General features: G+C 34.3%; 1 protein-coding gene across 1 annotated transcript in view; it reads right to left on the bottom strand.

Annotated features, from left to right (window-relative positions):
* Positions 1–17,018, bottom strand: part of Mid1 (calcium-permeable channel component Mid1) — a 79,120-nt gene extending 62,102 nt beyond the window's left edge. The window contains exon 1 of the mRNA XM_089087755.1: positions 15,707–17,018. Coding sequence (XP_088943881.1) covers positions 15,707–16,795 — 1,089 coding nt within the window. The 5' untranslated portion in view covers positions 16,796–17,018. The remainder of the gene's footprint in view (positions 1–15,706) is intronic.
* Positions 17,019–23,617: the final 6,599 nt, after the last annotated feature.

The raw sequence follows: 23,617 nt of genomic DNA, 5'->3' as shown, positions 1-23,617 counted from the left end.
CTTTTTTTGAAATTTCAATCATTTTTAGAAATGAGGCCTCTGCACAGGTCAAGTTGGCAGGGGCTGGCTGCCCTCAAATCCCTTTCGCGCATCCCCAGGAACATACCTTGATAATTTGAAAGGGGAGCATAACAAGAGTAGGAAGGCTGGTTGCCCTTTGATCCCTCTTCGACTTCTCCTTCAACACGTCCTGAAAGCTTTATCTAAATAGCCTGAGACTTTCTTCAGATATTGCTGATACGGCATTTGGACCACCGTCTTGAACATACTATAATTTGATTCAATATCCCCCTCCCTATTTCCTGAAGTTCTTACCTTAACACACTAAGCCTTTTATGAGTGGCCTGGATGTTTTCGGCCACTTTTCAATAGCTAAATATGTAGGTAGATTTATTCACACTAAAGCCCTATTGGGGTGCTACACAACGAATAAGCAAATAAATACAACAATAAAATTTAAAATGGCAAAATACTAAAACTGAATATTCATGAAAATCTTTACATTGCCTCATACCTACCTGGACGAACCTTCTGATATTATTTGTAACTTAATAACACCTACTTTTAAAATTTCCAAAATCTAATCTCTCCCCCTATCCCCCCTACCAAAAATATCTCTTTAACATGCCCTGTAAGTTTCAATTTAATTTCCTCAGCCGTTCTTAAGATATTACATTACACTTTTTCGATGAACTGAATGACCATAGAATCTTTTGGTTTATTCAAATCATTTTCACAATTCTAAAGTTCATAGCTCTTGTAGGTGTCTTAGTTACGCACCTTTAGGCCCCATTTCATAGGCAGTGCAGTAGCACTGCTTAAGTAAAGAGCCAAGTTATGTAAGTTATGCAATTCGCCCATGGTTTACTTATAGTATTTCTTATCAGGAAAGGGTGCATGTTTGACCCTTGGTGTCCAAAAAAGGGCAGCCAGGGAAAGTTTTCAGAGAATATCGAACTACATCAAAACACACTTTGTGCATGCAGGTTGCCAAAAAGGCGTATCTCAGGAATGACTTAGCCTTAAGGTATCAAGTTGGAACTTTCGAAAAAAAACAAAGTGGGATGACCAATTGAATAAAAGGCAATATGGACATGCTACTGCTACTACTTATAGTACATCTGCTATTTCTACTACAATTACTGCCACTACTAATACCATTACTACTGCTGCTAATACAACTAATACTTCTATTGCGACTGATACTAATGCTGAGGCTTGGACCTTCCTTGGACCTTGGCTCCTCCTGTACCTCCAGAGGCACACAGGGCGTCTGTTAATAGCCTCCAATCATCTCGCAAATGAGCTGCGGCGTAAATGTCCTCCCATTCTGAGATTAAGGATGCGTGAAGGGCTCTCCTGTCCCGCTCATATGTCCTTTGAAGCGTGTTTTTGGGCCTTCCTCGCCGACGCGTGCCGTCTGGTTGCCACTGGAGGATCATATTCGGTAGTCTCGATCTTGGCATACGGATAACATGGCCAAGATAGTGCCATCTTCGTTGCCTGACTGCATCAGCGACATCAGGCTGGTTTGTGTAGTGGCGAATTTCCGTGTTTGTTATCCTATCCTTCCAGTTGATGTTTAGGGATACGTCGAAGACAGTTGTTTTCATATGCAGTGAGTCGTTTTTCCAGCTGAGCGGTGAGTTTTAAAAATTACATCGCGTATGTAAAGATAGAAAGGACGTTGCTTATGAAAATGCGAAGTTTTAGCTGAAGTGAGTACTTCGCTGATCTCCAGACTGGTCGAAGTCGTTGAAATGCCGAGCTTGCCAGGACTATTCGTGTTCGCAGTTCTTTTTTGGAGTCGCCACTAAACGAGACGGTGCTGCCAAGATATCGGAAAGTCAGTGACTTGCTCTATGCTTTCAGTCCCCAGCTGAATATTCATCGGTGAGTTAGTGGCTGACATCGCTTTGGTTTTGGGGGCATTGATATGTAACTGCTCGGCTCTTTTGGTTAACTTGCATGAAAAGTCTTGAAGTTTGCTTTTGTCTTTCTCCATCAATCCAACATCGTCTGCAAAGTCGAGATCTTGGACTAGTCTGCCTGCAATTTCGATCCCGTATCCATCAATTTGCCTGAATATGTAGTCCTCTATGAGAATAAAGAGGAATGGAGACAATACGCATGCTGAGGCTATTAAGGTGGAAATTTCAGGAAATGTTGATGGAAAAGTTAAGCAAAATCTTATCACACCATGCGCATACAGATTATCAAAAAGGTGTATCAGCAATATCTTGGGAACAGGTTAGAGTATCAAGCTGAAACCTCCAGAGCATGACGATTGGGGGGTGCAGCTGGCATAAAGGCAATATGTGCATATTACTACTGCTATTAATGCTACTGCTAATATTGATGCTACTACTACTATTAAAACAACAACAACTACTGCTGCTGCTACTCATACTATCACTACTACTGCTGTGATACTAGTACTACTAAGGCTAAAGGTATGAAGGTGACAATTTCAGATAATATTGAGGGGAAAGTTGAACTGTATTAAAACATATTATATACGTGCAGGTTAAAGTTAAAGAAGGTACAGATGTAGCTAAAACCGCATATTCAATCGGGTATTTTCAATGTGTTGAAGAGAGTAATATAACTGAAGATACTTTATTTTTTGGAAACTCATTCCTTGCGAAGCCACATCCAATGAAATTTTAATATAATTGACAATTTTAATTTAATGAGAAAGGCATATTGTGGAATAATACATATAGTGCAAAGTCAATGTCAGGACATAAAACTCACCTTTTAGCATTAATTAAAACAAAAACACTCGACATTCCCTGGACTCACTGCATACTCTACAAAACGGCTCTTATATAGAACTAAATAAAAAAACAAATTTTTTTCAACTGAAAATAAGGAGCAACATTAAAACTTAAAACGAACAAAAATTATTACATACATGAGGAGGGTCATCCTTTCCTCAATACCTCACTTTTTTAAAGTTATATATAAAATTATATAATGAGTCTCTTATGAGTTAGATTATTTACAAAGCTGTGTGACGGTAAGGCAGCTACTTACATGCCTCATTTTTGTACTATATTGAAGTGCGATGGCAATCTTGTGCCAAAGTGATGCAGAGGATACATGAAGTCAAAGTGGAAATTGCAATTTCTATCGAAGAAAATCACATTTGTATTTTTTAAATATAACATTTATATAAACATTTATAAAAACATTTATAGAAGAAGAAGGATTTATTGAAAAAAAAACATATCAACAAAAAATTATTGCTGCCTATGCACTATGTGCATGTTGGTTGTCAAAGGACGTATCAGCAATATCTTATGAACGGCTGAGGGTATTAAGTACAAGCTTTCGGGGCTTCTTGTCCTCCAACCCCTTTTGACACTTAAAAAACACTAGAACTTTGAATTTCCAATTGGATGAGCTCCTACCAAAAATTCTATGACAATTCCTTCCATACGAAGTACCTTGGTAAATAATAATAATAATAGTACATTTGACCAGAACATAATATGCACTTTACTGGAAACAAAATATATATATATTTTTTTTTTTTTTTAACTTCAGTAAATCCAAAAACTTTCAGGAATGAATATTAGTAGCCTATTTATATATATATATATATATATATATATATATATATATATATATATATATATATATATATATATATATATATAATATATATATATATATATATATATATATATATATATATATATATATATATATATATATATATATATATATATATATATATATATATATATATATATATATATATATATATATATAAACTGTCAACCGACTTTAATTCGTTTTTTTCACCAATCTTAGTTATGATGTTTTTGTTATGATATGATAAACAAAAATACATAGTTTGAAAATAGGATTGTTTTCAGTAAAGGGCAAATTATGTTTCGGTCTTTAGAAAGTACGGAGGGTGTCAGCCCTAATCCTCTTAGGTTCTGCTAGTTTTGAGTTTGACTCGGTTATTTTTTGTAATTTTCCTTCGTTTTGGGTTTCATATATTAATTGATGGTAATGTGTGGTAGTTTTACGCTTGGAAAATTATTTGACTTGATTTCTGCTCATTTTGGTTTAATGTAGCTATTTAATTTTCTATGAAAACTTCTTTTGTGGATTTTTTTTTTTAAGTTAGTATAAATAATGATGAAATCCCTCCATTTAATCAGCTACATCCCGAATCGCATTTTGGAATGGTCTTGGATTGTAGTGTCCTGTAGTTTGGCTAAAACTTGGTTCTGTTAAAACTCAAATATCATAGGCAGTGCAATCACGCTGCCCAAGTAAAGAACGATGTTGGCACTTTCAGGAATGAATATTAGTAGCCTATATATATATATATATATATATATATATATATATATATATATATATATATATATATATATATATATATATATATATATATATATATATATATATATATATATATATATATATATATATATATATATATATATATATATATATATATATATATATATATATATATATATATATATATATATATATATATATATATATATATATATATATATATATATATATATATATATATATAATAAATAAAAAATCGCAAGAAAGGAAACGAGACAATTAACAGTCAGTGAAAAATTGTTCTTCGCGATTTTGTTTATCATGATTAGCCAGTGTGGCTAGAAATATTACGACTAGCTTACGGGAGCTTTTACCAAGTCTGTTCTTAATATTTTGATTTGTCAAAAAACATTTTCACGCTGATGTCCTCGCTCTTGATTTGTTTATCATGATTAGCAGTGCTCAAAATTATATATATATATATATATATATATATATATATATATATATATATATATATATATATATATATATATATATATATATAAACTGTCAACCGACTTTAATTCGTTTATTTCACTAATCTTAGTTATGATGTTTTTGTTATGATATGATAAACAAAAATACATAGTTTGAAAATAGGATTGTTTTCAGTAAAGGGCAAATTATGTTTCGGTCTTTAGAAAGTACGGAGGGTGTCAGCCCTAATCCTCTTAGGTTCTGCTTATTTTGAGTTTGACTCGGTTACTTTTTGTAATTTTCCTTCGTTTTGGGTTTCATATATTAATTGATGGTAATGTGTGGTAGTTTTACGCTTCGAAAATTATTTGACTTCATTTCTGCTCATTTTGGTTTAATGTAGCTATTTAATTTTCTATGAAACCTTCTTTTGTGGATTTTTTTTTTGAAGTTAGTATAAATAATGATGAAATCCCTCCATTTAATCAGCTACATCCCAAATCGCATTTTGGAATGGTCTTGGATTGTAGTGTCCTGCAGTTTGGCTAAAACTTGGTTCTGTTAAAACTCAAATATCATAGGCAGCGCAATCGCGCTGCCTAAGTAAAGAACGATGTTTGCACAATGCCAATGGCCTTCCCAGGGCCAGAACATAATTTGCACTTTATTGAAAAAATATAAATGAATGTCCATTATCAGTTTAATATGCATATACTGATATTTAGTAATCAAAAAGTTAATATTATTTGCTTTATTAAAATTATAAAAATAAAAACATTTATATTTTTGTAGTAAAGCACAAATTATGTTCCGACCTTGGTAAGGCACAGGGATTTTGAGCCCAACTCATGTCAATTTCTGTTCGTTTTGAGTTTTAATTGGTTATTTATTGTTATTTCTGTTTGTTTTGGGTTTCATTTATTTATCGATGCTGAATTGTGCTAGTTTCATGCTTGGTAGATTATTTGATTTTAGTTTTGCTCATTTTTGGTTTAATGGAGTTCTTTACTTTTCTTTGAAAAACTTATTTTGTGGAAAGTTTTTTTAGTTAATTCTAGAAAAAAGGAACAATTGTCATCATACATAGCAAATATCAAAATATAAATATTCAAGAATTTTTATTTCTGAATAATATGCATAACAAATATTATATCCTTCCTTTTGATCCTAAATCAAAATACACATCCTAGCTTCATATCATGGCCATATTCAGAGAGGAGGAGGTTAGAGGGTCCAAAAACCCCTCTCCAAAATTTTTGTCCGACTTAGTCCGACTAAAAACGTAAAAAAAATGCATATGAACAAATTCTTAGTTTTTTAAGTTTTTGTACCCCCCCCCCCCGGAAAAAAAAACAAAGAACATAAATCCTGGATATGCCCTTGCTTTACATACTTGGATATGAATTTACATGATTGAAAAGGAGGTAAATCTTCTAACAGTTTAGCTTTTTCTTCGTGACAGAATGCCAGTGCTTTTGGAAGTTTTAAAATCATTCCTAACAACAAAGAAAAAGAATGTACGGTTATCTAAGCTTTAAACATCGTAAATATTTTATCATTATTTTTGAAAGCTATTGGAAATTATGAATGAGGCTTTTGACGAAAGACTAGTCCCAGAACATCCCTTGAAAATCATAAAAATGCCTTTGTTTAAGAGATTAAATATATATCAGTGCTTAAGAAGAATAGATTTAGTCTAAAACGGCCAAAAAAAATCTGGAATTTGTAGTGATTTAGATAAAACCATCGAAATATAACAAACGTTAGGTAAGGTGGAATAAAAAATAAATAAGAATGACTTGCTTGTGTCTTGATAAGGATTTGCTTTAGGGTGATTTCAAAAAGGTAAAATTAATGAAGCTTAAACAGAACAAAACTAAAAATATTTACTTTCAAAAAAGTTGACATAGATAACTTTTAATAATTATTAAATTTAGATCACTTTTAATTTAATTAATTAATTTTACACAAATTGTATAGAAAAGAGAGAAACGCCCTAAAAGACAATTTTAGGCAATTTTAATGAAAACAAATTCAAAAAATTTGAGAGTACTAAAACTAGGGTTTCAGGCCCAAATTCAACAAATTCAAATCAAAATTTAGGCTCAAAATTCAACAAATGTGAGAGTACTAAAGCTGTGGGTTCAGGTCCAAATTCAACAAATTCAACTAAAAACTCAGGCTCAAAATTCAACAAATGTGAGAATAGCCTACTAAAGCTGTGGTTTCAGGCTCCTCTATAAACATACAAAATGTTCTATTTTACAAAATACAAACACATCCATGGTAATTATGGATTAAGAAGTATCCTGTGTTAACAAAAACCATTACCCCCCAAAATACAATTTTGGTGACAATACATATGTCAAAGATATTCCTGCTTAGAAACCGTCTAAAATTCATTAGGCTTGAAGCTACCGAGCTAAAGTTATTTAAAATTGTCGGTGTAGTATATCAGTGTAATGTACTGGCTTAATACAGTGTTGTAATATAATTGGTGTTTCTCTTAAACAGTTTGCGGTAACGAACCGTAAGTAAGGAGCAACTCGGTCCAATAGCAACTAAAATTCTAAGAAAAAGGATTTTGATAACAATGTATGCATCAAAAGGAATTGTCTTTTATGCTGATTAAATAAGAAAAACAAGTTTTTTTCAAATTAAAGTAAGGATAAATATTAAAAACTAAAACGTAAAGAAATTACGGTATTCCGTTATTGCGGGGAATTGCCACTCCTTCGACCCTCGGTTTTTACCGCGAAAGTCTTAAAAAGTCTTAGAAAGTCTTAAAAGCTCTTTCAAAATGCTCCTCATTCAAATTCAATGGCCCTTGTGTCTGATCAGTCTTTTTTAAAGAATTGTAAAAAAAAATAGTCAAACTTTAGTGTAAAGAGCGAGGGTTGAGGAAAAGGTAGCCCCCTCATATATGGAATAATTTCAGTTCATTTGAAGTTTAATGTTGGTCTTCACTTTCAGTTGAATTTTTTTCCATTTTATTTATGGATATGTTTCAAATCATGCCAGAAAATCCCACCTCCTTCCGTAAAATTTCCCTTCTAATCTTTTTGGTCGCTTAATAAGGGCACTAGAAGTTTTGATTTCTGTCCAAATGAACCCTCTGCTGATCCTCTAGGACCATTCGTTCGATGCAATCGCCTTTGGGAAAAAGCAACAACAACAATTGCATTTTTTTTGCCAGAAGAATGATCACGGATGCGTGTTTTTTGGTTTTTTTTTTTTTTTTGTTTTTTTTTTATCAGGGGTGCTCGTATCGACCCAGTGGTCCTAGAATTTCGTGGGAAGGCTCATTGGAACGAAAATTAAAAGTTCTAGTGCCCTTTTTAAGTGACCAAAAAAATGGACGGCAACTGAGCTCCCTCCCACGCTCATTTTTTTCCCAAAGTCACCCGATCAAAATTTTGAGATAGCCATTTTGTTCAGCATGGTCGAAAATATGATAACTATGACTTAATCCCCCGAAGTCCCCGAGGGGAGGGCTGAAAGTTATGAGCTTTACCCAATGTTAAAAGGGACATTGCTATGAAGGGGGCGCCGGATTTCCCATCATTATTAAAGAAAAAGATCAGAAATTAAATTAAAAAAAAGTTTTTCAACTGAAAGTAAGGAGCGACATCAAAACTTAAAACGAACAGAAAATATTATGTATATGATTGGGTTCACCCCCTAGTCAATATCTCGCTTTTTAAGACAAAGATTTTTTAGTACTTTCATAAGAGCTATTTATTCTAATTAACGGCCTTTGTGATTAAGGGGTCATTTTTAAAGAATTGGAACAAAATTCGAACTTTAGCTTAAAGAGAAAGGTATTGACTAGGGGGCGAAGTTTGTTGCGTAAGTTAATTCGTAAGCTACGCATATTTATTACTAATAAAAACGTTCGTAAATAAAATTAAACAACTTTCGAGAAAGCCATTTAACCAAATAAAAGTAAAATTAATATGCAGATTTTTTTAATTATTCATGTGCAGTGAGCCAATAGTGTATTACGGTAATTACCTGGCTTACAAAAAAAAAAAAAAAAAAATAAAAAAAAAATAAAAAAAGTGTCTTCCTACTTTAGTAACTGAAATGAATGAGCACTTGAACAAGGTCTATACCCTACTCATCCATCCAGTTCCCCAGGACAAAACAGTATATCCAATCCGACAATCCGAAAATCAAGTCCAAATTGGAGCAAAATCAACATCAATAAGTATACTTCAATGTTCCAAACCAAGCTATAGCACCTTAAATCTACAAAAACATTGTATTCCCAAGGTGATCACCACATATCGGGGCTCATCAGATGAAAACTCATTGCCTAAATGGGTTTCGGTACTTAAATTTCATTACCCAGGCAATATGAGTTCGCCATGCCATAATCTGGCATACCCCTATGTAGTGACACCTATGGAATAAACATAAACAAAATCCAAAATATCCAAAAAATAAAAATATATACCCCAGAAATTTTTTTTTTCAAAAAAATCAAACCTGCATTAATTCAAAAACATTCAAAAATTAAATAAAAAAAACAAGTTTTTTTAACTGAAAGTAAGGAACGACGTTAAAACTTAAAACGAACAGAAATTATTCCGTATATGAAAGGGGCAGTCCCCTCCTCAACGCCTCGCTCTTTGCGCTAAAGTTTGACTTTCTCACAACTCTATTTTTTTTAACAATGACAAACTTTAGCGTAAAGAGCGAGGCGTTGAGGAGGGGACAGCCCCTTTCATATACGGAATAATTTCTGTTCGTTTTAAGTTTTAACGTCGTTCCTTACTATTTAAATCAAACAGTTCGTAGTAACGAACTGTAAGTAAGGAGCGACCAGGCTCAATGGTAACCGAAACTCTAGAAAACGGGTTTTTGATACCAATAGATATATCAAAAGAATCAGATTTCAATGCTGATTTCAAATATATAATTTTCACCAAGTTTAGTTATACCCACCAAAAGTTACGCGCCTGAGAAAATTTGGCTGATTTTCAAAAAAAGGGGGAAAGACCCTCTAAACGTTATAGAACCTTAATGAAAATCACACCATCACAATCAGCGTATCAGAGAACCCTACTGTAGAGGTTTCAATCTCCTATCTGGAAAAATGTGGAATTTTGCATTTTTTGTCAGAAGAAAGATCACGGATGCGTGTTTATTTGTTTGTTTGTTTTGTTGTTTTTTTCCAGGGGTGATCGTATGGATCGAGTGGTCCTAAAATATCGCGGGAGGGCTCATTCGAACGAACATTAAAAGTTCTAGTGCCTTCTTTAAGTGACCAAAAAAAATGAAGGGCAACTAGGCCCCCTACCACGCTTATTTTTTTCCCAAAGTCAACCGATCAAAATTTTGAGATAGCCATTTTGTTCAGCGTGGTCGAAAATATGATAAATATGTCTTTTAGGATGACTTAATCCCCCGAGGTCCCCAGGGGGAGGGCTAAAAGTTATGAACTTTACCAAATGTTAACATATAGTATTGGTTATTGGTAAGTATACAGAAGTTTTCTGGTGGTTTTTTTTGTGGTTGTGGGAGGGATGGGTGGGTCGGTGGTTATGTTGGAGGATCTGTTCATGAAGGAAGTTCTCATAGGGGAAGGGAAATTGCCATGAAGGGGGCGCCGGACTTGCTAGCATTATTTATTGGGTATTGGAACGTAAACAACCATTTCCAAGAAGGATGTGTTTGGGAGGGGGGGGGGCTAGAGGCTAGGATTACTCTTGAAAAAAGTTACGGGTCTGCATGTTAGGTGGAGTCCGGGCGCTTTCTATGACGGGGACGCCGGATTTCCAAGCATTATTTAAAAAACGAGCAGAAATTAAATTAAAAAAAAAGTTTTTTTAACTGAAATGTAAGAAGGAATATTAGAACTTAAAAAGAACAGAAATTAAAACGCATGTTAGGGGGTTCTCCCCTAAGTCAATACCTCGCTTTTTACGCTACAGTTTTTTTTTTAGTGCTTTCAAAAGAGCTATCTATTCTAATTAAACGGCCTTTGTGATTCAGGGGTTTGTGAATCAAAATTTTTTTAACTTTTAACGTAAAGAGCGTGGTATTGACTAAGGGAGAACCCCTTCATATACGTAATAACATATACGTAATAAAAAAACAATAAAAAAACAAGCGATACAGCTCAATAGTAATCGAAACTTTTAAAAACGGAATTTTGATGTCAATAAATGTATCAAAAGAATGTGTTTATAATGCTGATCCTAAATATATAAATTTTATTAAGTTTAGTATTACTTATCAAAAACCACGAATCTGAAAAAATTTACTCAATTTTTCTAAGTGGGGAGAAACACCCCCTGAAAGTGAATGATTTTTAATGAAAATCACACCATCAGATTCAGCGTATCATAAAACTCTCTTATATAGGTTTCAACTTCATATGTGCAAAAATCTGCAACTTTGTATTTTTTGCCAGAAGAAAAGTATACGAATGTAGAAGTTAGTTACGTAAGTTAAATTGTAAAGACATCCGTTTAGCAAAAGAAAAGTAAAACTTTCATCCAAATAAAAGCTGCATTAACTAAAAAACGATCAGAAATTAAATAAAAAAACAAGTTTTTTAAACTGGAAGTAAGGAGCAACATTAAAACTTAAAAAATCCAGAAGTTATTCCGTATTTGCCCCGGACGGTCCCTGCCTCAATGCCTTGCTCTTTACACTAAAATTTGACTCTTTTTGATAACTCTACTTTTTAAAACAATAACAAATTTAGCATAAAGAGTAAGGCATTTAAAAGGGGACAACCCCGTTCGTACATAGAATAATTTCTGTTCTTTTTAAGTTTTAATGTCGCTCCTTACTTTCAGTTTAAAAAACTTGTTTTTTTTATTTAATATCAAATAGAGGCCATTCTTTGATCCCACTAGTGGGACTTCAGTCACAAAATTTTGCTATGAGCCTGAGAGACTACTGTGAATAATTTAATTTGTTAAGTCAGATTGGGAAACCAGATCAGGAATATTTTCACTATTCCGACCATAAATTAGTTTATTTTTTAGCCTTTTTTAGCTAATAGAGGCCATTTTTTTCCTCTATTGACCGCAAGAGGGAAAATTCAGCAACAAATTTTTTGCTATGAGCCTGAAAGGCTACTAAGAATATAATTAAATTCATTAAGTCAGATCGTCAGGATACAGTTCAGGATGGTTTTTACTATTCGAACCATAGCTTAATTCATCTTTTGACCTCTTTTATCCAATAAAAGTCACCTTTTGGCTTCTATTGAATCCGCTAATATGACTTCAGTTATAAAATAGAGCCTGAGAGGCTACTAAGAATACAATTAAATTTATTCAGTCAGATCGGGAAATTACACCAAGCCAAGTTTTTTTTCATAATAAGAGTACTAAAGCGTATGATTACCAATCCAATGAGCCCCCTTTGAAGTTTATATGACCAGAATTTCTATAAAAACCCTATGTCCCCAGGGCACAACTTAAAATCCTTGCCCTTAGGGCTGGGAGGATTTGTTATCCTCATAGACATAATTTCCAGACCTTTCTGATAGGCTTAACAAAATCGCTATATCAAAATTTTGATTGGAAGTGTTAGGGGAAATGATAGGCGTCGAGGGAGACATTTGCCCTCTGATCACTTTCGACTAATAAAAAAGGCTGTCATCCTCAAAGACAGAATTTACAGACCTTTCAACTACGTCGAACAAAATGGCCATATCAAAATATTGATCAGAAATATTTGCAGAGATGATGGGCGTTGGTGGGGGGGGGGGAATTCTTTAACTGATTACTTTCGACTATTAAAAATGGGAATAGCCCTCTCAATTTCCAATCGAAAGAGCCCTTTTGAAGTTTTTACGACAACACTTTCTATATGACATTACATGCCCCCAGGGCATAAATTACAACCTTAGCCCTGAGGGCTGTTGGGGGTTGTCATACTCAAAAACATAATTTCCAGACCCTTCAACTCGTTCAACAAAATTGCTATATCAAAATGTTGATCAGAAGTGTTTGTGGAAATGATGGGTGTGGGAGGGGGGCATTAACCATCCAATCGCTTTTGACTATTAATAAGGGCACTAGCCCTCTCAATTCCTCATTGATGAGTCATTTTTGAAGTTCCTACGACAACGCTGGCAAAGACCTAATTTCCAGAACTTTCAACTGAGTTGAACAAAATGCCTATCTCAAAATTTTGATTGGATATGTTTGGGGAAATGGTGGACGTGAGAGGGGGGTTAGTTACCCTTCAATTACTTTCGACTATTAGAAAGGGCATCAGCCCTTTAAATTTCCAGTCCAATGCGCCCTTTTTCCAATTTCTACGACAAAGCTTTCAATAAAAACCTTATATGCCCCCAGGGTATAACTTATAACCCTTGCCCTGAGGGCTCTGAGGGGGCTATCATACTCAAAGACCCAATTTCCAGAACTTTCAACTACGTTGAATAAAATGGCTATCTCAAATTTTTGATTGGATGTATTTGGATAATTGGTGGGCATAGAAGGGGTTTTAGCTGCCTTCCAATCACTTTCGACTATTGAAAAGGGCACAAGCCATTTCAATTTCCAGTCGAATGAGCCCCCTTTGAAGTTTATACAACAACGCTTTCTATGAAAACCTTATATGCCCCCAGGGCATAACTTATAACCCTTGCCCTGAGGGCTGTGGGGGAGGTTCCTCCTCAGAAACTTGATTTCTATCTTAAAATCAACTATGCCGAACAAAATGGCTATCTTAAAATTTTGATTGGATATGTTTGGGGAAATGGTGGGCGAGGAAGGGGTGTTAGTTGCTGTCCAATCACTTTCGACTATTAATAAGGGCACTAGCCACTCCAATTTCCAATCGAATCAGCCCTTTTTTAAAGTTTCTACAACAACTCCTTCTATACAAAATGCCCTGGTCTAAAACCAACAAAAAAATAATACATTATGCCAACATCGTTCTTTTCTTAGGCAGCGCGATTGCGCTGCCTATGATACAAGCCATCCTTTGGCCTCTATGAGCCAAAGAGACTTGTAAGAATATAATTAAATAATATAATTAAATTTATTCAGTCAGATCGGGTAATAAACCCGATCAGGATTTATTCACCATTCGTGTCATATTCATTCTTTGGCCTCTTTTAGCAAGTAGAGGCCATTCTTTAGCCTATATTGATCCCACTAGCGGGACATCCGTCACAAACTTTTGCTATGAGCCTGAGAGACTACTATGAATATAATTTAATTTGTTAAGTCAGATCGGGGAATACACCAGATCAGGATGATTTTTCCTATTAGAGCCATAAATCAATTTCTTCTTTGGACTCTTTTAGCCAATAGAGGTCACTCTTTGTCTTCTGTTGATTCCACTTGTGGGATTTCAGTTATAAAAGTTTTGCTATGAGCTTAAGAGACTACTTAGAATATAATCAAATTTATTCAGTTAGATCGGGTAATAAACCAGATCAGGATTTATTCACTATTCGTGCCATAGATTAATTCGTCCTTTGGCCTATTTTATCAAGTTGAGGCCATTCTTTAGCCTATATTGATCCCACTAGTGGGACTTCAGTCACAAACTTTTGCTATGAGCCTGAGAGACTACTATGAATATAATTTAATTTGTTAAGTCAGATTGGGGAATACACCAGATCAGGATGATTTTTCCTATTAGAGCCATAAATTAATTCCTCCTTTGAACTCTTTTAGCCAATAGAGATCACTCTTTGTCCTCTGTTGATTCCACTTGTGTTATTTCAATTATAAAAGTTTTACTATGAGCCTAAGAGACTACTAAGAATATAATCAAACTTATTCAAACAAATCAGGAAATGTACCAGATTAGGATGATTTCTACTATTCGAGCCATAAATTAATTGGTACTGTTCTATTAGCTGGAAAACACGCGAGACAACCACTCGTGAAAAGCAAACATCAAATAGGCATTATCTGGTGAATTCCTATCTGACGCTAAACAAGGGGTTTCTCACTCCGGGAACTATAATTTAAACTTTAGTTTTTGGAGTTTTAGGGGGGGAAACGGTACCTAGGTTAGGTTACGTATTTAATGTATGTTATGCTTTAGCCCTACCCACCTGATGTACAAATATATAGCCGATATTTGTTTCTAAACTATTATATTACCTATTATTTACCCTATTTTGTTATATTTCATTAGCATTAACCAAACTTCCCTTCTCGCTTGTTTTCCAGCTAATAGAACAGTGCCAATTAATTCATTGTTTTGTGGTAAAACTGAAGTAGTTTTCTTTAGCCCCTGTTTTGGGGCCCTCCGTATCCAAAAGAAGGATGTGGCTTCCTGGTTTCAGTAGACAATAAAACCCTTAATGTAGACCATATGCTAATGCCCCTATGCTTAAAGGTTTCCTGTGAGATAGCTACTTGCTAAGAATTAGTATTCTAGGGAGACGTAAGTCAGTAATATGGATGAAAGAAAACTAGAAACAAATGTTTGAGCCTCCTCCCTGAACCTCCTTTCTTCTGAACCTCCTCCCTTCTCTGGCTAATGATTTATTTTCACACTTTGTTTCCATGGGAGTTCAAACCGGGAGAAAAGACAGGAAAAACATTTCCCTGAGTTTCCTATCAAGAATCGTATATACAAACAGAAAAAAATTCTATGCACTTATCAAATTCCCAAGGGTATTAGATTTAGAAGGCTTCTACCCTAACTCTAGATCTTAAGGAGTATTGGGCCGACCATCAGCGACCTAAATTTAGTGAAAAAGTTCTTCTTGTGAAATCTTCTTGTGATGAAATGCCGTTTGCGTTAATGTCTAATTTCGACATTCAGTGCTTGTTAAAATCTTAAAATCCATTAGTGCAGCTTGTGTTTAGAGGGTTATGACAATTGCAAGTAGACTTAAACTAGCAAGAACATATTTGAAAAGAGAAAAAGCAAAAATAAGTCGTTAAAGCAACGAATAATTTAATGATTTACGTACCTTACACTGATCACAGTTGGACATAGTTGAGAAGGTTTGAGAGCAATCATAGCGAGCCAATAATTCTTCAAATTCACATACAAGAGCCCCAGCGGTTGCATCCAGAGCTTCTATAGCAGAAAGAGACCTTAAGCATGAATCAGAATCCTCTAGAATTCCTTTTTTTGCCTTGTTATCTAAAACATCCCACAGGTTATAATTGTAGCAGTGGAAGAGTTTATATTTTCTAAGTGCCGCTATACGTTGTGTACCTTTTGAAGCATGACAAATACATTCTTTGTGTGACCCGTACAAAAATGAAACACAATCATTTCGATTAAGGTTGGGATAGGCACTACTTGAGTCTAGCTTAGAATGCGCGTGTCGCACATGGCGTTGACAATTTAGTTTGTTTGCATCACATGCGGGCTTCGGTACGCTAGGTAAGCATTTATCCCGAATTCCGGGCATCATTGTTTGGGTATTTAAAACTAAGTATTGCTCAATGGATAACCAAGGATTTAAAATGTCTTCTATTTCATTTGCTATGCGATTGCCATCAGCCAAGCCTGCTTTCAGTAAAAGCATAATCAAAAGAAATGACTTGAAAGACTTAAATACACCGCTTGTCAGTACATGTTGCCGGTTAATTCCTATAATACTTAAAACCACGGAAAAATTTTTAATCCATTGTATCAAATTGTTTGCACGTCCAAAAGCACTTAATGCAGCTACCCGTAGGACATGCTCTTTTCCAAACTTGAACTGTTGAGATCGAAAATTGCACCATTTCCTAACAAATAACAATAATAACTGAGATATTATATGCACTATGAATAAGCTTCTACTGCTACTTTTATCGGACAAAATAGTTCTGCTAGTTTTTGTATCCACTCCTCTCTGCAATCGAATTTCCGAATAATATACTGAATAACAATGGCGTTCACTATCATAACCATGGGTTATCAAAGAGCCTCTATTACAGCAGTCACCTGTATGATAATATTTTGTATAATTAGTTCCTGGCTTTGACTGATAAATTGCTGAGCCAAAATGCCCTGTACTACTACATAAGTAATATTCATTCTGCAATCCAAAACTTATCACCATTGTCAGAACTTGCCTGTCCTGACTTGGTGAAGTCAGTAGGCCTGACTTCACAGCATAATTTATTTGATCTTAGTCTAGTCAAGTAGGGTGGAAACCAGCTCATTGCCGAATTATCACTTATTCCTCCTCATTCTACAGGCTGATAGCAAAACAAAACAATAAATAAAACTTAACAAACTTCTACCATTATTCCACTAGTCTTTCCTCTAAACTGAATCATGTCTTCTGTTCCTAGGTCGAGGGGCGCATGTGCAGTGTATTCGTGCTCATACAGAGAATTTTCTATGATAAAAAGCTTCAATAGCACTGGGGATCTCTTTATCGAATAAGAATCAATCAGAAACAGAATTGAGGAGGAAAAAACTAGAACTTTGGTTGCCGTTCATAAAACGGTTAGAAAGTAGGTGAAAATACATTAGTAAGCAACTGTCAAATGAGAAAATTTGTTACAAATCTATCTTTACTTCTCCTTTTTAATTTGTGCTCATGAGCATAAGAAAGACAAGTCTCATAGCCTTCCAAATTAAGTTACGCGATATATTTGATGTTTATATTCTTCTATCTAAAAAGTCATGTAACAAGTCAGTTTTTTCAGTGGGAGGGGGGATTTTATATTTAGCGAGAGATTGAGATAAGATAAAAAAAAATCAGATGGTAGAGATAAAAAAAAATTGGAAAAAAAAATCGTAAATTACACAGTTTGAAGTAAGGGGTAAGGAGCATATGAACTGTAAGAAAGGAGTAACTCGTGTTATTTTCAACCAAAAAACTAAAAGAAGTGATATTTATACTAACAATGAGATGGTCATTTTGTTCAAAACAGTCGAAAGATTCAACAAATATGCTTATGGGGAAGACGCGATTCCCTAAAGACCCAAGGGCAAGGGCCATAAATATTGGAAATTGGCAATTATTTAAGTATAGGCTATATAATGAAAATATGGTCTTGCGCGACGGCTAATGAACGGCTAAGGGTATTAAGTTGCTCAGGGGATGTCAAGGTTGATGTACTGAACAAATAGACGCTATTTGCATCTAGGTTAACAAAAAAGCGTACGGGGAATATTTTAAGGGTGGTTAAGGGTACAAAGTAAATAATTACAACGAATGTTGAGAGGATTGGACTAAATGAAAAGACCCAATATGCATTCAGGTCATCACAAGAGCGTATCCGCAATATCTCAAGAACAGTTACGAGTATTAAGTTAAAACTTTCAAGAAATATTGAGGAAGATGCGAAATTAAATCAAAACAATTGGCGCATTATGCTGATTCCTAATATCTAAGATTCATCATGTTTAGCATTTCCAATTAAAAGTTATGAGCCTGTGACAATTTGTCTTATTTTCAAAAAAGGAGGAAACACCCCCCCAAACAAACACCCCCATAAGGAATCTTAATGAAAATCATACCATCAGATTCAGCGCATCAGGGAACACCACTGTCAAAGTTTAAAGCTCCTATATTCAAAAATATGGGATTTTGCATATATTTTTTTTTCCAGAGGAAAGATCACGGATGTGTATTTAGGCTATTTGTTTTTTTTTTTTGCTTTTTTTTGCCAGGGATAATCGTATCGAAATAATTGTTCTAGAAGACTTGAAGAGGGAGCATTATAACGGAAATTAAAATTTATAATCCGATTTTGAAGTGACCAAAAATATTGGATGACAACTAGCCCCCCTCTGATGCCCATTTTTCTCCGATGTTATCTGATCAAAATTTTGATATAGTTATTTTGTTCATCATAGTTGAAAAATCAAATAACTATGCCTTTAGATGTAACTTGGCCCCCAACAGTCCGTGGGGAGAGGCCTGTAAGTTACGAAACTTGTCCATTGTTTGCGTACATTATTCGGTATTGTGAAGTATACAGACATTTTACAGGGGGGATTTTGTGCTTGGTGTGGGTTTCCGTAGAGAGAATTTTCCGTGAGGAGGAAAATATCCACGGAGTGAACTTCACAGGAGAATTATGCACTGGGGGAGACTTGACAGAACTTCTATATGAAATTCTTTTTATTTGTCTTACTTTCTCTTTGCCAACTCAGTTTTGCATGCGGAAGTGTTCCGGGGGAATTGTCCGGAGGCCATTTTCAGCGTGTTTGAATGTTCAGGAAAAATTCCACGGAAGGGGGGATTTCAGAGGTGACCGAAAACGCGATTAGAAATTAAAGTCTTTTTCAAATGAAAGTATGCTAAGGAAAATTTTTTAGGCTGAATCGTACGCAAAAAATTTTACAGGGAAGGGGATTTCCAGCAAGAATAGAACTGTCCAGAGGGAAGGTTAGGGGGGGGGGGTGTATTTTATGTGGGGGGAAATTTTCATGGAAGATTTTACTATAAGAGCAGGGGGGAATTTTCATGGAAGGTGAGCCAGATTTACAAGCATTATATAAAACAAAAATTTTAACTAAAAATAAGGAGCAACCTTAAAACTCAAAACGAACAGAAAATATTCCGTATATGAAGGGGTTGCGCCTCCTCAATATCTTGCTCTTTATTCTAAAGTTTGACTAAGTCGTCCCATTTTTTAAAGTTTTGTCTAATTTTTTAAAGTTTGTCTAAAGTTGTCCCATTTTTTTAGAACGACTCCTGAAACACAAAGGCCGTTTAATTAGGATAGGAAGCTTTTTTCAAACTGCCTAAACCTTTAGCGTAAAGAGCAAGGTAATGAGGAGGGGGCAGCTGCTTCATATACAGAATAATTTTTTTCCATTTAGAGTTTTAATGTTGCTCCTTACTTTCAGTTAAGAATTTTTTTTAATTAATTTTGAATTAAATCAAAGATGCTTCATACATCCAAATTATCAAAATGGTGTATCAGCAATCATAGGCAGCGCAATAGCGCTGCTTAAGTAAAGAACGATGTTAGCACAATGTTTTATCTATTTTTTGCTTTTTTTAGCCCAGGACACTTCATATTGAAGGAGTTGTCGCAGAAACTTCGAAAAGGGCTCGTTTGATTGGAAATTGGAAAGGCTTGTGCCCTTTTTAATAGCCAAAAGTGATTGGATGGCAACTAACACCCCTTTTACGCCCACCATTTCCCCATACACATCCAATCAAAATTTTTAGATAGCCATTTTGTTCAACGTAGTTGAAAGATCTGGAAATTATGAGTAGCAACCTAGGTGCAGATTTGAGGGGAACATTGAGGGGAACTTTTGACGCGAACATTTCACGAGAACATTTGACACGAACAACGACACGAGCCTACCAGACATGTTATATTAGTCATATAAAAATGTACAATATAGAGCTAGATTTTTAAGCATGTCTTTTATGTAGGTCAATGACCCAAATTATGCCCAGTATCGCATAACATTAAATAGTCTAAACTAGGCACATAAATATTCGGATAAAAATAAATGAGGCTAATAAGAATATTTTTATATGAATTGAATAAAAGTGGAAAAGGGTTAAAACTGCTTACCAGTTAAGGTAAGTCTGAGGGAATGACAACTCTCGCGCAACGTGATATAAATGTTAGAATATTAGAATAAAGTCTCGGGTACCAGTCTGTGGAAATGGTTAGCGGTGACAAGGTGATCTTGCGACTTGACCTAGCTTCACTTCTTCGCTGTGGTTGGTATAATAAACAAGAACCAATTGAGGAGTACAGATAATATAAAATATTCTTTAGTATTGGAGTATGCTAAAAAGTGGAAACTAATAAAGTCGTAGGTGCCGAGAAAAAAATTTTAATATAGAAATCTAGAACAATGCTTAGAAATCCTTTGAAGTCAAGTAGTGAGGTGGTTTTGGATTTAAACCATCAAGGTCCCCAACTACCAAAGACCCTAAAAACCAAGGAACTCAACCTCCAATGGCCCCCTCCTCCACCCTCTGATACCCCCCCCCCCAAACTTTTTAGGTCCCCCCTCCCCCCCCCCCCCATTTTTAATTTTTTTAACTTTAAGTTTAATTTTTTACCTTTTATTTCTTATTATTTTTTTGGTAACATATAAATTTTTTCAACTTTTTTTACATGTCTTAGAAGGAAATAAAATACTTAAAACCCCAAAAAACACATTTAGTATTTTCGAAACGAATAATGAGAATGGTATAGACATGTTAGACGTGACTTTTACTTTTTGAAAAATAATGTTTGTAGTAATACTTTTTTTCTGACTCGAAATTTTTTTGACTGAAAATCATTCAACTTTTTTTTATTTTTTTATTTATGCACCTGTATTAGTGGTACTCTATGGCTGCTCATTGACACAACATAGTTTAGTATATATTATCAAACAGTATTATTGTACATTGGAAGAATACACACCTGCATCATATTTAATAAAAATGAGCATGGTATTCATTTGTCCTGACATTGATTGCTATGTTGTAACTCTTGGTCCAAGACCAAGGGCCGATTGAACGAACTATTACCATGATCATTCATCAATAACGGGCTAAGGTCCTGGCAGTTGGTTTACAAAGATGTGGAAACGCCTTAGTGGAGGCCTTATTACTACATCCAGGACATTTTACAACTTTTTTTATATTACTTAAAATGACATAAATATACTTAAAAAAACATAACATTTAATATTTTTGAAATAAAAATGAGAATGATATAGATATGTTACTCGTGAATTTTACTGTTAGAAAAATAATGTTTGTAGTAAAACTTTTCTTTCTTTTTTTTCTGACATGGAATTTTTGGACTTAGAAAATTATTCAATTTTTTTTTAAATTTTGTTTTCATTTATGCGGCTACATCAATCGTACTCTATGGTTGCTCATAGACACTATGCAGCTTTCCCAGTGGTACATTATAGACAGTGAAACCACAGGCAAAATAAAAAGGGCATTGGTAGACAATATCACTAATGAATACAAAGCTGAATTGATGGAAAATAAAGCGCGAGTGAACATTATTACTACTATTGATCATATAGTCAATGAACCTAATAATACCAAAGATGAAACGCATATTGAACCTGTGAGTGACACCCCAGTAAAATTAGTCTATGACTCAAAATGAATTAATGATTATTCTAGATGAATTATTTTATGGAACAGGTTCAAATTGAAGATTGAAGTTGTTCAATCATATTAATAATGTATAATAATGTATGTAACACATTTTGTATTAATATTCTACCGGTTGTTATTTCATTAAAAATAAAAAAAAAATCGTTAAAATTATTTTAGCTAGGTTGTATAACGCAACAGCGCTGCGGCATACTCTATATATTGTACCTTTCTGGAGAATGCTTCAGAAATCAGACATTAAGCAAATTCGGTCCTACTACTTTTGTTATGCAAAGTATCTGTTGAGACTACCTTTGCGGACGCGTAACTCGTATATTAGCCTTTATTATTTAGTTACAGAACCATGTCAGGCCGTTATAAAACAGATTGATAATTTTAATGCAAGGCTTAGTATTAATGTTTAATACTAAATGATTGAACGAATAATATATTGAAGGAATTTATCTTTTTGCCAGGAATTCTTACCATTTTAATTCTTGTTTCATTTGGTGTGTAAAATTTAAGTTCTTTTCTTTTTATCTGAGAATTGTATTTGTCATGCCACCTTTTATCATCAAACGTGTTCACCCAGCACTCCCCTCACAATTATAATTCTGGTTTCGTCAGTCGTGTGATATTTTCAGTGGGCGTAATATTTTAAACTGCACTTTTAGAATCTTTTTACGGTCTTGCAAAGCTGTTAGTTAGGCGAAGGAAATTAAAATTTTAAGGAAAATTAAAAGGTTAATGCTGAGATAAAACAAAAGAATTTAAAGAAATTTTGATACAATTTATTTCTTCTTGAAAAATATCCCTAAATACAATCTTCCTACCATAAAAAATGAAACACTCCCTCTCTCTCCTAATGAGGCAAAATTTAGCTATAGACTATGTACAAGGTCAGGGAATAAGGGATTTAAATAGAAGTAACCCCAAAAATATTATTCATAAGAAAATTTCCACTACAGCTTAAAGTAAAAATTTGGTTATTTGGATCATATAGTTTTCTTGTCAAGTTTTATATTATTTTCAGACTTATTTATCATGAAAGATTGGGTAATAATGCCAAATAATGTTAGTGTGAAGAAATGGAATAAGTAACTTTTATCTGATTTGTAGCCTATAGCTGTCATGTACACGCTTTAGATGGGCTGATATAAAATTGAGACTGCAATAAGCACTATATTTGGAAAATGGATGGCTGCAGGGTGGTTGGGAAAGGTGGGGGTTAATCGGTGACTATATATTAATTATGAGGTAATCAAAAGAGAGGGCAGCATAGTAGAAACAAACAGTGAAAACAATATATGTGTCGAGGGGGTATTTTCCACGGGGGGACTTTCTGAGGGGAGTATATTCAGTTTTTTCCGTGGAGGGATTATCAGGGGGAAGGGGATAATCACCTAAAACATTAGAATCAGCATGAAAAACCAATAATGTGTCAATTGTCATCAAAATTCCCTTTTTAATTTAAGTTTAATTTTACTTGTTTAATTTAGTTCTTGTTTGTTTTAAGTTTTAATGTTGTCCCATACTTATAGGTTGAATTTTTGTCTATTTAATTTACCTATCTAGAAACCTCAAACAATATTTGTTTTTGCTTTTAAATATTAGTAATGAATTACTGAGATTAATGACTTAATGAAAAACTGCTGCTGGTATTTTCAGTTCACTATACTTTTTTTAAATTTGAATACAATTTCGAAGTTTTTGCCGCAATATCAGAAATAAGCGTTTTCAGCTGTGGTTTCCAATCCTGTGCTCTGGCTCTAAGACCTACTCTGTAAAAGGCTTGATTTACCACGACGCTTAAAACGAAGCTAAAACACATTTTGGCTCGCA

This window comes from Artemia sp. Qi Xiang Cuo, chromosome 1 (genome assembly GCF_049724085.1).
Source record: "Artemia sp. Qi Xiang Cuo chromosome 1, ASM4972408v1, whole genome shotgun sequence".
NCBI lineage: Eukaryota > Metazoa > Arthropoda > Branchiopoda > Anostraca > Artemiidae > Artemia > Artemia sp. Qi Xiang Cuo.
The sequence above is the reverse complement of the archived record's forward strand: the minus strand, read 5'-3'. Positions and strand labels throughout refer to the sequence as shown.